This window comes from Leucoraja erinacea, chromosome 22 (assembly GCF_028641065.1).
Source record: "Leucoraja erinacea ecotype New England chromosome 22, Leri_hhj_1, whole genome shotgun sequence".
NCBI lineage: Eukaryota > Metazoa > Chordata > Chondrichthyes > Rajiformes > Rajidae > Leucoraja > Leucoraja erinaceus.
This window is the reverse complement of record NC_073398.1, coordinates 5,282,678-5,297,212: the sequence shown is the minus strand read 5'-3', so window position 1 is coordinate 5,297,212 and position 14,535 is coordinate 5,282,678. Positions and strand designations below refer to the sequence as shown.

The window sequence follows — 14,535 nt, the reverse complement described above, 5'->3', positions numbered from 1 at the left end:
TGGTCGGCATGGGCAAGTGGGGCCGAAGGGCCCGTTTCCGTGCTGTATGACTCTACAACTTATTCCAGCAGAGTTGTTGCATGTCCACACCCCACAACACTTACGATTCACAGCGAAACAGCCAGTTGAGTTAAAATCCATGCTTAAAAACCATGCTTACAATGGTTATTTTATCCTTTTGGAACTATAGGGAGAATGCCCAAATTCATTCATCTGTGCAATGCGTGGATCAGGGAGACATGTACAGGGAGTCATTCTCTTCGTTGGAGAACTCCACTAGAAGAGTTCGGGGTGAACTGGGGATGGGGACTGGACATTGTGCCTTCATCCGCAGTGGTAACCATTGTGGGGGGATGATTTTTGTGTGTAAGTGATTATTTTAGTTTGTGCCCAAGATGGCTGTCAGAAGGGAGAGTGGACGCTGGCGCGGTTTAGCTGCCGCTGCTCTCTCTTCACATTGTGTTTTTGATTTTTTTGTGTCTTTGGATCGAATTCTGTCTTTTATTTGTGTATTGGTGATGTCTTTATTATTTATTTTACTCCGATTATATGTTTTTTATTCTGTAAGGTGTCCTTGAGACTTTTGAAAGGCGCCCACAAATAAAATTTATTATTATTATTATTAGAAGACAGTTGTGACAGATAGATATGTGAACTTGCTGTGCCCAAGTGCTCCAGATTTTTGTGTCCATCTTCAGTGTAAAGCAACATCTGCAGTTCCTTCCTACACATTTTGTCCACTCCACTGTGAAATCTCCTCAAGGTGTGTCTCTTCCCCGACGAGAGGTCTGCAAAATGTTCTCTCGCCGACCCCTCTGTGTTTCCTGCTTTTTGTTTATTTGTCCTTAGTACCTTCTACATCAGAAGATGGGTCTTGACCAGTAACGTCACCAATTCCTTCTCTGCAGAGATGCTGCCTATCCCGCTGAGTTACTCCAACATTCTGTGTCTATCGTCGACATCTCTAATTTCCCTTTCACTTGACTCTCAGTTCGAAGAAGGGTCTCGACCCAAAACATGATGCTGCGTGACCCGCTGAGTTTCGCTAGCATTTTGAGTCTATCAAACTTAAAGCACACGGTATTGGGGGTTCAGTATTGATGTGGATAGAGAAGTGGCTGGCAAACAGGAAGCAAAGAGTAGGAGTAAACGGGTCCTTTTCACAATGGCAGGCAGTGACTAGTGGGGGTACCGCAAGGCTCAGTGCTGGGACCCCAGCTATTTACGATATATATTAATGATTTGGACGAGGGAATTGAATGCAACATCTCCTAGTTTGCAGATGACACGAAGCTGGGGGGCAGTGTTAGCTGTGAGGAGGATGCTAGGAGGCTGCAAGGTGACTTGGATAGGCTGGGTGAGTGGGCAAATGCATGGCAGATGCAGTATAATGTGGATAAATGTGAGGTTATCCACTTTGGTGGCAAAAACAGGAAAGTAGATTATTATCTGAATGGTGGCCGATTAGGAAAGGAGGAGATGCAACGAGACCTGGGTGTCATGGTACACCAGTCATTGAAAGTAGGCATGCAGGTGCAGCAGGCAGTGAAGAAGGCGAATGGTATGTTAGCATTCATAGCAAAAGGATTTGAGTATAGGAGCAGGGAGGTTCTACTGCAGTTGTGCAGGGTCTTGGTGAGACCACACCTGGAGTATTGCGTACAGTTTTGGTCTCCTAATCTGAGGAAATACATTCTTGCCATAGAGGGAGTACAGAGAAGGTTCAACAGACTGATTCCTGGGATGTCGGGACTTTCATACGAAGAAAGACTGGATAGACTCGGCTTGTACTCGCTAGAATTTAGAAGATTGAGGGAGGATCTTATAGAAACTTACAAAATTCTTAAGGGGTTGGACAGTCTAGATGCAGGAAGATTGTTCCCGATGTTGGGGAAGTCCAGATCAAGGGGTCACAGTTTAAGGATAAGGGGGAAATCTTTTAGGACCGAGATGAGGAAAACTGTTTCACACAGAGAGTGGTGAATCTCTGGAATTCTCTGCCGCAGAAGGTAGTTGAGGCCAGTTCATTGGCTATATTTAAGAGGGAGTTAGATGTGGCCCTTGTGGCTAAAGGGATCAGGGGACATGGAGAGAAGGCAGGGACGGGATACTGAGTTGGATGATCAGCCATGATCATATTGAATGGCGGTGCAGGCTCGAAGGGCCGAATGGCCTACTCCTGCACCTATTTTCTATATTTCTACCTTTAGCCCTCAACAAAACACCTTTACTAAAGCATGGAAGTTTATCTCACTTAAATCCCATCACAAATGTGGACACACACACACACACCTGGGACATTGTGTCAGTTCAAGCCTTCCCAAGAGGTTATCAAATAGTCCTTCTCCAGAGACATGTAAAAATGTGCGTCTGAGACCTAGGTTCGATCGGATGCGGTCTGTGTGGAGTTTGCACGTTCTCCCTGTGACCCCATGGCTTCCTCCAGGTGCTCTGGTATCCTCCCACACCCCAAAGACATGTAGGTTTGTAGATTAATCAGCCTCTGTAAAATTGCCCCAAGTGTGCAGGGAGTGGATGAGAAAGTGAGTCACGATGGTCGCCGTGGGCCGAAGGGCCTGTTTCCACGCTGTATCTCCAAATGTTCCCTTTGAAGTTTAAGGCCAATCTTCGTCGATAAACAACACTTTGGAACTTCCCCCCCGTTATTTTTTAAACCGGTCGCGGTGTCAAATTCAATGGACTTGCTTTGTAGGAGAGAGAGAGAGATCACAACCCATTTGAAAACCCACCTATAATGATGAATATCTTCGAATGACTTGGAGTTATTAATGGCGAAGACACACAGGAAACCCTCGCCCGTCCTCATGTACTGATCTCTCATTGCACTGTACTCCTCTTGACCCGCCGTGTCGAGGATATCTAACAGACACGTTTCTCCATCTATTACAACTTGTTTTCTGTAGGAATCCTAAGGACAAACCAAACGGGAGACAAAGTTAGAACATCAGGTGCAAATTCCTCAAAAGGCAGTAAAGGGCCTGTCCCACTTGGGCGGCATTTGCACGGTGGCGCGCAAAGTTTTTGTACATCCCAAATCCTGGGGCGCCGCACGTTACTGTCTACGTCACCACGCACGCACATCGTGTAAATGACACCCATGTGGGACAGGCCCTTAAGTACAGAGTCGAGGTTTACTATTAACTCGTGTGCCCGATACAGCGAAAAGCTTTGGTTTTCACACTCTCCAAACAAATCACATGATACTACATTTAAATACCATCAAGCCAAACTCGTGTACATTGGGTAGAGCAAAGGAAAAGATACAGAGTGCAGGATATCGTTCTCCGCATTGCAGATCATCAGTTCCAGAGACAAAGTCCAATGTCCACAATGGGGTAGAGGTGAATTGGACAGTACCCCAGCTTATGGAAGGACTGTTCATCAAGGGGCAGCACAGTGGCGCAGCGGTATAGTTGCTTCCTTATAGTGCCAGAGACCCGGGTTGCATCCTGACTACGGGCACTGTCCGTACGGAGTTTGTAGGTTCTCCCCGTGATCCGAGTTGGTTTTTGCCGGATGTTCCGGTTTCCTCCCACATTCCAAAGACGTGCAAGATTGTTGATTAATTGGCTTGGTGTAATTGTAAATTGTCCCTAGTGTGTGTAGGATAGTGTAAGTGTGCGGGGATCGCTAGTTGGCATGGACTCGCCGGGCCGAAGGGCCTCCGGTTTCCATGCTCCGAAACTAAAAAAAAAAAAAAAAAAAGTGTAAAGTGAAACTTACTTCTATCGTGGGATCATATTCATCGACAAAGTGGTTCTGAATAAGCTGGATGGTCAGAGCACTCTTGCCCACGCCTCCAGCCCCCACCACCACAAGTTTGTACTCAGTCATCTTCTCAGCTCAGGGAAAGACCTGTGCAAAGAAAAAAGCAAGGACCATGAGCAAGATAGGAATGAAGTGGATGAAGCAAAATGCAGTCCCGAGAGTTAGCTTGGATGCAGCCATCCGCCCACCGACTCCACGCTGCCCATCGACCAACTGTTCACACTAGTTCCATGTTATCCACTTACTCATTTACTCCCTACACACCAAGGGTTATTTTGCAGAGACCAGTTCACCTACAAACGCACACATTTTTGGGACGTGTAGAGCGGAGGTTTACAACAATGATCCTAGGAATGAGTGGGTTAGCATACGATGAGTGTTTGAAGCCAATGGGCCTGTACGAGCTGGAGTTTAGAAGAAGGAGTGGGGACCTCATAGAAACTTACCAAAGAGTGAAAGGCCTGGATAGAGTGGACGTGGAGAGGATGTTTCCACTAGTGGGAGAGTCTAGGATCAGAGGCCATAGCCTCAAAGACATTCCTTTAAGAAGGAGGAGGAATTTCTTTAGTCGGGTGGTGAATTAATTTCCACAGAAGGCTGTGGAGGCCAAGTCAATGGATATTCAAGGCGGAAATTGGCAGATTCGTTGATTAGTACGGGTGTCGGGGGTTATGGGGAGAAGGCAGGAGAGTGGGGTAGCGAGGGAGAGATAGATCAGCCACGATTGAATGGCGGAGTAGACGTGACGTGTCGAATTCTGCGAATACAACATAGGAATATTGTGGGTGAAAACCCACGCGGGCCACAGGAGGAACGTGCAAACTCCGCACCCGAGGTCGGGATCGAACCCTGGTCTCTGGCGCTGCAAGGTGGCAGCCCCTCCGGCGACTCAGCCCTACAATAAAACCCCCCTTAAGTTCAAGGTAACAGGTTGAGCTCAGTGGCTGTGCTCCATGGTTGTAGTTTAAAGTCCCACTCCAGTGATTTAGCTCAGTCTCCAGACAATGGTGAGAAAGTGCTCGCCCTTTGAAGTGACATTAGACCAATCCCCGATCCTGTAAGTAGGCACTTATAAACATTGTAAAAATAAACACCACCTCATATTTCCTCGGGCCGCTTACAACCCAGCGGTATGATAATTGATTAAGAAGGAACTGCAGATGCTGGAAAATTGACGGTAGACAAAAATGCTGGAGAAACTCAGCGGGTGCAGCAGTATCTATGGTGCGAAGGAAATAGGCAACGTTTCGGGCCGAAACCCAAAGGGTTTCGGCCCGAAACGTTGCCTATTTCCTTCGCTCCATAGATACTGCTGCACGCACTGAGTTTCTCCAGCATTTTTGTCTACCCTAGGTATGATAATTGATGTCTCTAACTTCAAGTAACCCTTGCTTTCCCTCGCTCTCCATCCCTCCCCCACCCTAGATCTCAGACTAGTTTCACTGTCCTCCTGATTACATTTTACAGTTTGCATGCCTCGTTGCCACCTTCCCCTCAGCCAGCAATGAACCATTCTACATTTCCTTCACCATCGTCTGCTTTTTTCTGTAACCTTTTTCACACCTCACCCCTCCTGATTCTATTTTCTGTTCTTCCCTCTCTTGTCCCCCCCCCCCCCCCCCCCCCCCCACTCAAGTCTGGAGAAGGGTGTTCTACATTTCCTTTACCATTCCCTGTGTTTAAGAGGGCTTTGCAGATCTGTCGAAGTTTTTACACAAAAAGCTGGAGAAACTCAGCTGGTGCAGCAGCATCTATGGAGCGAAGGAAATAGGCAACGTTTCGGGCCGAAACCCTTCTTCAGACGTTTCGGCCCGAAACGTTGCCCATTTCCTTCGCTCCATAGATGCTGCTGCACCCGCTGAGTTTCTCCAGCTTTTTTGTGTAACCGTCACCCATTCCCTGTTCTCCGGAGATGCTGCCTGTCCCTCTGAGTTACTCCAGCATTTTGTGTCTATCTTCTGTGTAAACCGGAATCAGCAGTTCACCGATCTGATAAACTGGGCTGCATACCAAAGATCCAACGTCACCACTCCAGTTGACGAGCAAGTCTGGCATCTTTGTCAACGTTTACCTGTCAACCAATGTTACTAAAAATAAAAACACTTCTTATCGAGATGTGATATCACTGCTTCTGTGGAATCTCGAGTGCCCCAGCCATGTCTACGTGACAGGGCGCGGTAGAGTTGCTGCCTCATAGCGCCAGAGACCTGGGTCCGATCTGAACCACGGGTGCTGTCTGTACGTACGTTCTCCCCGTGACCTGCGTGGGTTTTCTCAGAGATCTCCGGTTTCCTCCCACTCTCCAAAGACGTCCAGGTTAGTAGGTCAATTGGCTTGGTATAAATGTAAATTGTCCCGAGTGTGTGTGTGTGTGGGGTAGTATTAGTGTGCAGGAGCAGACACGGTGGGCCAAAGGGCCTGTTTCAGCACTGTATCTCTAAACTAAACAGGAAAGTGTAAAAATTGAGTTGGAGATGGGTCTCGACTCGAAACGTCCCCCATTTCCTTCACTCCATAGATGCTGCCTCACCCGCTGAGTTTCTCCACCATTTTTGTCTACCTAGGGAGTGTAAATATGATTTGCTAAATAATTGTAGCCACAGGAAAAAGTAGGTTAATTGGTGTATCACCAGGCTGGTTAATGCACAGATCATAGAAACATAGAGAATAGGTGCAGGAGTAGGCCATTCGGCCATTCGAGCCTGCACCGCCATTCAATATAATCATGGCTGATCATCCAACTCAGTATTCTGTACCTGCCTTCTCTCCATACCCCCTGATCCCTTTAGCCACAAGGGCCACATCTAACTCCCTCTTAAATATAGCCAATCAACTGGCCTCAACTACCTTCTGTGGCAGAAAATTCCACAGATTCACCACTCTCTGTGTGTGAAACATTTTCTCATCTCGGTCCTAAAAGATTTCCCCCTTATCCTTAAACTGTGACCCCTTGTTCTGGACTTCCCCAACACCGGGAATAATCTTCCTGCATCTAGCCTGTCCAACCCCTTAAGAATTTTGTACGTTTCTATAAGATCCCCCCTCAACGGAGGTCCGCTGGACTGGAGAGCGGCATCTCCGGCCTGGATCGATCGCCTCAGCGCAGAGGGAGAACAAGGAGGGAAGAGACGGAGACTAAGACTTTGCCTCCATCACAGTGAGGATGTGCTTGGTGAACTCACTGTGGTGGATGTTTAATTTGTGTTTATTGTATGTTTTGTTATTATTGATTCTGTGTATGACTGCAGGCAACATAATTTTGTTCAGACCGAAATGGTCTGAATGACAATAAAGGATCTATCTATCTATCTATCTAATCTTCTAAACTCTAGCGAGTACAAGCCGAGTCTACCAGTCTTTCTTCATATGAAAGTCCTGACATCCCAGGAATCAGTCTGGTGAACCTTCTCTGTGCTCCCTCTAGGGCAAGTATGTCTTTCCTCAGATTAGGAGACCAAAACTGTACGCAATACTCCAGGTGTGGTCTCACCTGGACCCTGTACAACTGCAGTAGAACCTCCCTGCTTTTATACTCAGCTTGTGAACTAATCGGTAACATTTTATGTGTCAACCTAACACAACCATTGTCACATATTCAGGTTACGCATCTTAAGGCTTAAGACTCAGTAGGCCGAAGGGCCTCTTTTCCGCGCTGCATCTCTAAACAAAACAGAAGCATAAACAGGCTCTGCCTAACATTACAACACAATTGCCCTTCAGTTATTTGATTCCCGAGAAGCAGGTGGAGCTGCCCAAGAGCGCAGATGCTAATCTTTTCTTTCCGCCATGACAATTCCAACAAACATGCTCCCTCACGTGACTGGTTGATATATTCCCCCAGGCCCAGAGAAGTTCTATTTAAAGATTAGTTCTATTTTGCCTCATGGTGGTAGCCTCAAGTCTCCCAGCCTATGACAATGCAAAATAAAGGGTGACGACAGGCCTTGTGTGTAGGCGATGCTGCCTGACCCGCTGAGTTACTCCAGCATATTTAGTGTTTTTTTTGTAAACGTCCCACGGTTGCTGTCTCACAGAGACCCAGGTCCGATCCTGATTACGGGTGCTGTCTGTACGTTCTCCCCGTGACCCGTGTGGGTTTTCTCTGAGATCTCCCACACTCCAAAGAGACTTACAGATCTGCAGGCTAAATGGCTTTGGGAAAATAGTATATTGTCCCCAGTGTGTAGAATAGTGCAGGTGTGCAGGGATCGCTGGTCGGCATTGATTCAGTGGGCCGAAGGGCCTGTCTCCACACTGTATCTCTAAACTAAACAATCAGCAGATAGACACCAAATGCTGGAGTAATTCAGCAACTGGGACAGGCAGCAGCTCTGGAGAGAAGGAATGGGTGACGTTTTGGGTCGAGACCCTACTTCAGACACACTAATGTTTCTGAACAAAGTTAATTTATATTTAAACTAAAAAAAATTAAAATTTAGGGAGCCTTTTCCATGTTTTCAAACCCAAAAGGTTGAACTACCAATAATTTAGTTTAGTATAGAGATACAGGCACAGCACGGAAACAGGCCCTTCGGTTCACCGAGTCCGCACCGACCAGCGATCCCCGCACATTAACACTATCCCACACACACTAGGATCAATTTACACCTACACCAAGCCAATTAACCTACAGACCTGTACGTCTTTGGAGTGTGGAGGTAAATCAAAGATCTTGGGGAAAAACCACGCAGTCACGAGGAGAAGGTGTAAACTCCGGGCAGACAGCGCCCATAGTCGGGATCGAACCAGAGCTACAAGCGCTGTGATGGCCCTGTCCCACGGTACGGGTTAATTCCAAGAGCTCTCTCAAGTTTAAAAAAAATCAAACTCGTGGTAAGCACAGAGAATGAATGTAGTGGGTACGTCGGAGCTCGGGGACGTTTCTTAGCGGCTAGTAACGCTAACGGCAGGTACTCGGGAAGACTCGCTAACGGCAGGTAAGCACGGGAAGACGTGAAGATTTTTCAACATGATGAAAAATGTCCACGAGAGCCCCGAGTACCGACGAGTGGCCATTACCGTAAATCTCCGAGTTCGAATCAGAGCAAACTCGGGAGAACTCTTGGAATTAACTCGTACCATGGGACAGGGCCATAAGGCAGAAACTCCAACGCTGTGCCACCGTGCCGGCCCCCTAAATTTGTATTCATTTATTTCTTACGGGGATTGAGGAAGAGAGTGGGGGTGGGAGGAAGCAAAAGCAGCAAGAAACATCCAGGAAGATGGAGGACAAAAAAGAGTCGGAACAGCAGGGAAGAGTGGCTTATGGAAAGTCTGAAGAATGGGCTCGACTCCAAACAGCTCCTATCACTTGTGAAATGATGGTAGGGCCACTGCCTCACAGCGCCAGAGTCCCAAGTTCAATCCCAGCCTCGGGTGCTGTCTGTGTGTGGAGTCTGCACGTTCTCCCTGTGGCCGCAAGGATTTTACTGGGTGCACCGGCTTCCTCCCACATCCCAAAGACGTGCGGGTTTGCAGGCGAATTGGCCCCCTGTAAGATTGGCCCTAGGGTCAAGTAAAAAGTGGGATAAAGGGGCTGTCCCACTTGGGTGACCCAATTGGCGAGTTTAGAAGAGTTTGAAAAAATTACATGTTGAAGACCTCCTTTGACTAGCTACGACCAACCTCGACTAACATGTCGACCTATTACGACTAAACCTACGTAAAAAAAAGTATTGATTTTTTTCCATGGCGACCTTTATTTACTCGCGGGCATTTTTTATCTGAAAATAACGCCTCGACCTAGCTGAGGCCTCTCGAGTACGCGGGGACCTCCTACGACCTCGTGTCGACTATGCTGCGAGTACGAGTCGAGGGCAAACGCGCCAGAACTCGCGGATTAGATCGCCCAAGTGGGACAGCCCCTTTACAGAACTAGTGTGAACGGGTGATCAATGGTCGGAATGAAGTCGGTGGGCTGAAGGGCCAGACTCCACGCTATATCTTTTTAATCATTCCACAAATAGGCTCATTTCCAAGCTGAGGAAAGCGTGGCAGCTGAACACTTGAGGCCTATTGCCCTTCAAGAGGCAGGGCCAGCACACCCAGAGTGAAAGGCTCCAAATATCCCACGTGGGCAATTGGCAGTGATTTGCTGAGTAATTGCAGGGGGGGCTGTGTCGTGCCTCTTGTTGTCGCTAACCCTTCCTCGCCAGCCCCAAACTCCCAGAAACACACCGTCAACCCAGGAGAAAGAGAGCGACCAGGAAGCCCACACCCAAAAACAAACCAAGATCCGAAAATACTTGGGCGTGCCACAGTGACAGAGAGTGCAGAAAAATAAATGTCTGCAGAGAGAGAGCACTTCATTTTAGAGAGAGAGACTGGCTCCTGAGAGACAGAGAGAGAGAGACAGAGAGACAGAGAGAGAGAGAGAGAGAGAGAGACAGAGACAGAGAGAGAGACAGGAGAGAGAGACAGAGAGAGAGACAGAGAGAGAGACAGAGAGAGAGACAGAGGAGAGAGAGAGAGAGAGAGAGAGAGAGAGACAGGGAGAGAGACAGGGAGAGAGACAGAGAGAGAGAGAGGGAGAGAGGAAAGAGAGAGACAGGGAGAGAAAGAGAGGGAGAAAGAGAGAGAATGAACAAGGCCAGGCCATTCATCCCATCAAGAATGTCCTGCCACCTCATGAGATCACTGTTGATGTGTACCTCATGACAAAACTATTTGGGATCTTAAAAAGGCAGGAACGTTCAAATAAACGGCCTCCAACAAAAGGCTTTTTATTCTTGCTGATGTCTCATTTTAAATGTCAAGCAACAAGTTGCCAATGTTAATATTAATCCAGAGACGGTGCAGAGCTCAAGGCTCATGAATTGAAACTGTTTTTAAAAAGTGGGAAAGTTGATGGAAATGGTGCGTTCTGTGGCAGCATGAGTGTCAGGATTTTCTGGGATTGAGGAGAGATGCAAGTTCATAAGGCCATAAGTTAGGAACAGAATGAGGCCATTCGGCCCATCAAGTCTACTCTGCCATGCTATCATCTATCATGGCTGATTTATCTCTCCCTCTTAACCTCATTCTCCTGCCTTCTCCCCTTAAACCCCGACACCCGTACTCATCAAGAATCCATCTATCTCTGCCTTAAAAATATCCATGGACTTGGTGTAGCAATGAGCAGATAGATGTATGATCATGACCGTGACTGCATGCAGGCCTGTAGCCCAACACCAGCAGTGAGGGCAGGGGAACTGGCACAAGCCAACTTAGAGTCATAGTCACACAGTGTGGAAACAGGCCCTTCGGCCCAACTTGCCCACGCCGACCAACATGTCCCACCTACACTAGTCCCACCTGCCTGCGTTTGGCCCATATCTCACTTAACCTATCCTATCCATGTACATGCCACTGTGCCACTCATTAGAGAGAGTTGGTGCAAAGGGTTAGCGCAAATGCAAAAGGCCAACTGACAATACACATATTCATAATAGCTTGTCACGTAAACCAGGGTGCAATGAAATGTCTTATCTACATGAAACTTGTATATCAGACAGAGCATCGAGGATTTCCTGCCCTTAAAGCAATTAATGAACCTTTTGTTTTTATACAGAACAGGCAGCTTCATAGTGACCACAACTGAAACTAACATTTTATTTAGCTATTTGAACTTCTTCCTCAGCTGCTGTTGCAGGGTTCAAACTAGATGTGGACTGCTGCTGAAAAGATATGTCCATCCTCAGTTCCTTCCCCGCATCCCCCACATGGTTGGTTTATTTTTGTCACGTTTAGCTTTTTTAAGTTTAGTTTAGTTTAGAGAGACAGCACAGAAATAGGCTCTTTGGCCCACTGTCCGCACCGGCCAGTGATCCCCGCACACAGACACCTCCCTACACACACACACACACTGGGGACAATTTACATTTATACCAAGCCAATCAACCTGCAAACCTGCACGTCTTTGGAGTGTGGGAGGAAGACAAAGATCTCAGAAAACCCACGATGGCCACTGGGAGAACGTAGAAACTCTGTACAGGCAGCGCCCATAATCAGGATTGAACCAGGGACTCTGGCGCTGTGAGGCAGCAACTCCACCGCTCGTGGACTGAGATACGGTGGAACATTTTTGCTTTGCGTGCTATCCAGGCAAATCATACCATACCCAAGAACATCAGGCAGAGCAAAGGGGAAAAGTAAATAGAGGGCAGAATATGGGGGGGGCGGCAGCTACAGTGTACGTGCAGGTAAAAGAGTACAAGGGCCACAACGAGGCAGATTGGACCAACATACCAGAGGTTCTGAAGATATCTGGTGAAACGCGCTTTCAAGCTTTGCATCATTTGCACAACAGGAGATGGGAGAGGAGAGAATGACTAGGATGCGAGTGGTGTGAAGATCTGACCTGGGCCCCAGTACATTGACGTAATATTAATGAAAGCCCATCAACACCTCTACTTCCTTAAAACATCGGAAAGATCTGTATGTCAATGAAAACCCTCTTGAACTTCCACAAGTGTACAGTAGGGAGCACAGTGACTGGTTGCATGACGGCCTGGGTCTGCAACTCGAACGCCCAGGAATTAAGGAGATATTAGAGGGTGGTGGACATTGTCTGGTCCAACACAGGTACTGACCTCCCCACCATTGAAGGGATCTAGAGGTGGCACTGCCACATAGAGGCAGCCAGTATCCACAATATCCAATGACCCACACCACCCTGGCCATGCTCTCATCTAACTCCCACCAACAAGGAGTCTGAAAACCGTGACCTCCAGGTTCAAGAATAATCTCTTTCCAGCAACCATCATGCTCTTGAACATTCAACAACCCTGACCCCCATCAACTGTGAATGATGGACTCTCTTTGGATACACCAAGGATGTTGTTTTTGTTTTGTACTAGCATGGCAGTTACTAATTTTTTGATTTATTGAATCTATTTATTCTATACGATCCGCAGGTAAGATTTCATTGCTGGCACATCCGACACTTTAAAGTACTTGATCAGCCATGACCGTTTATGTTGAGTGGTTTTCCGAGGCAGCGTGAAGTGTAGATGGAGTTGATGGGGGTTGGGGAGGTGGGGAAGTCCAGTCCACGATGGACTGGGCTGCAATTGCAACTCTGCAATGTCCCTGCGGTTGGCAGCAGAGTAACTGCCAGAGTATGGTGCATCTCTAGAAACTAGCAAGATGACCGACCTTGCGTCACATTTACCTCTCACCGCATGTCATCCTTACATAACTCACCCAAACCCGATCCCCCAGCTCAAAGTCAAACCCTTCTCATCCCCTCTAATGCCTTGCTGCAGTCAATCATAGAAAGAGACCTTTCAGCCCAACTTACCCATGTTGGCCAAGATGCTTCATCCTAGCAAGCGCCATTTTAGACTTTAGAGATACAGCGCAGAAACGAGCCATTTGGCCACTGAGTCACCCCGTACACTAGCCCTATCCCACACGCGATTTTACCATTTTTACAGAATTGCGGTCACAAGGAGAACCTGCAAACTCTGTACAGACAGCACCCGTAGTCAAGATCGAACCCGGGTCCCTGGCGCTGTAAGGCAGCGACTCTACTGCTGCGCCACCGTGCCGACCTCTGGTTTTGTTTGAGTAATTGTTATTGGGACAACTTCCCCCAGTATCCCACTTCTGGAGGCTTCACTGCTGTACGCTACAGACCTGCCCCATCACCTCAACTCCCATCCCATTGACATCCAACCTCAGTAAACATTTGGCAGCAAGGTCACTACTTCTGTTCCAACAGCAAACACGGCAGAGATATTTTTAGAAAGCCGTGTACTGTACATTATCTACATGTGGGTGGGGGAGTCGGGCTCCTGAGTTAGGCTTTCAGTCCCTGTGCCAAAGAGAAGTTTGACTTTGCAAGTCTCCTAAACAAACATTCTCCAACTTTGTTTGCGTCATGAGAACGCAACCCGTGTTCTCCATCCAAGTGGCATAATGTACATCATTGCTGTGCAGAGAAATAATCGCAATTCTAAAGATTGGACATAGCAATACAAATGTTTCTCCCCTTTTAAATGGGTCATCCTCATTTTAAATGGAAACCTCAGTCTGTGCTAGATAAATTAACCTCCAGCGTTAACGTGTAGGAAGGAACTGCAGATGCTGGTTTACACCGAAAATAGACATCAATGCTGGAGTAACTCAACGGCTGAGGTACAGTGGATAGATTTTTTGTTGCGTGCTATCCAGTCAGCGGAAAGACTATACATGATTATAAATGAAGCCGCCCACAGTGTACAGATACATGATAAATGGAATAACATTTCGTACTAGATAAAGTCCAGTAAAGTCCGATTAAAGATAGTCCAAGGGTCTCCACTGAGGTAGATAGTACTTCAGGACTGCTCTCTGGTTGGGGTAGGACGATTCAGTTGCCCGATTACAGCTGGGAGGAAACTGTCCCTGAATCTGGAGGCGTGCATTTCCCTTGCAGCCCAACCTGCCCATGTTGGCCAAGATGCTTCATCCGAGCTAGCACCATTTTAGACTTTAGAGATACAGTGCGGAACAGGCCCACCGAGTCCGTGCCGACCAGCAATCACCCCATACACTTGCACTATCCCACACGCGATTTTCCCATTTTTACAGAGGCCAATTAACTGAAAACAATCCCCTTTTCCCCACCCCAGAAAAATCTCAAACCTCTGTGCCCAACTCCAGTGTTCACAGCAGTTTTCCATTCATTTATTCCACTAAATATATTACAAGGATACACAGCCTGAAGGGTCCCGATCCAAAACGTCACCTATCCCTGTTCTCCAAGGATGCTGCCTGACCCAC

At 47.4% G+C, this 14,535-nt stretch overlaps 1 protein-coding gene across 2 annotated transcripts in view; it reads right to left on the bottom strand.

The window, feature by feature from the left end:
• LOC129707662 (GTPase KRas) overlaps nt 1-14,535 on the bottom strand; it is a 44,268-nt gene that overhangs the window by 12,227 nt on the left and 17,506 nt on the right. For both annotated transcript variants that reach the window (XM_055652819.1, XM_055652818.1), the window contains exons 2-3: nt 3,745-3,876; nt 2,751-2,929 (exon numbers count right to left, since the gene is read on the bottom strand). In XM_055652819.1, coding sequence (XP_055508794.1) covers nt 2,751-2,929; nt 3,745-3,855 — 290 coding nt within the window. In that variant the 5' untranslated portion in view covers nt 3,856-3,876. The remainder of the gene's footprint in view (nt 1-2,750; nt 2,930-3,744; nt 3,877-14,535) is intronic.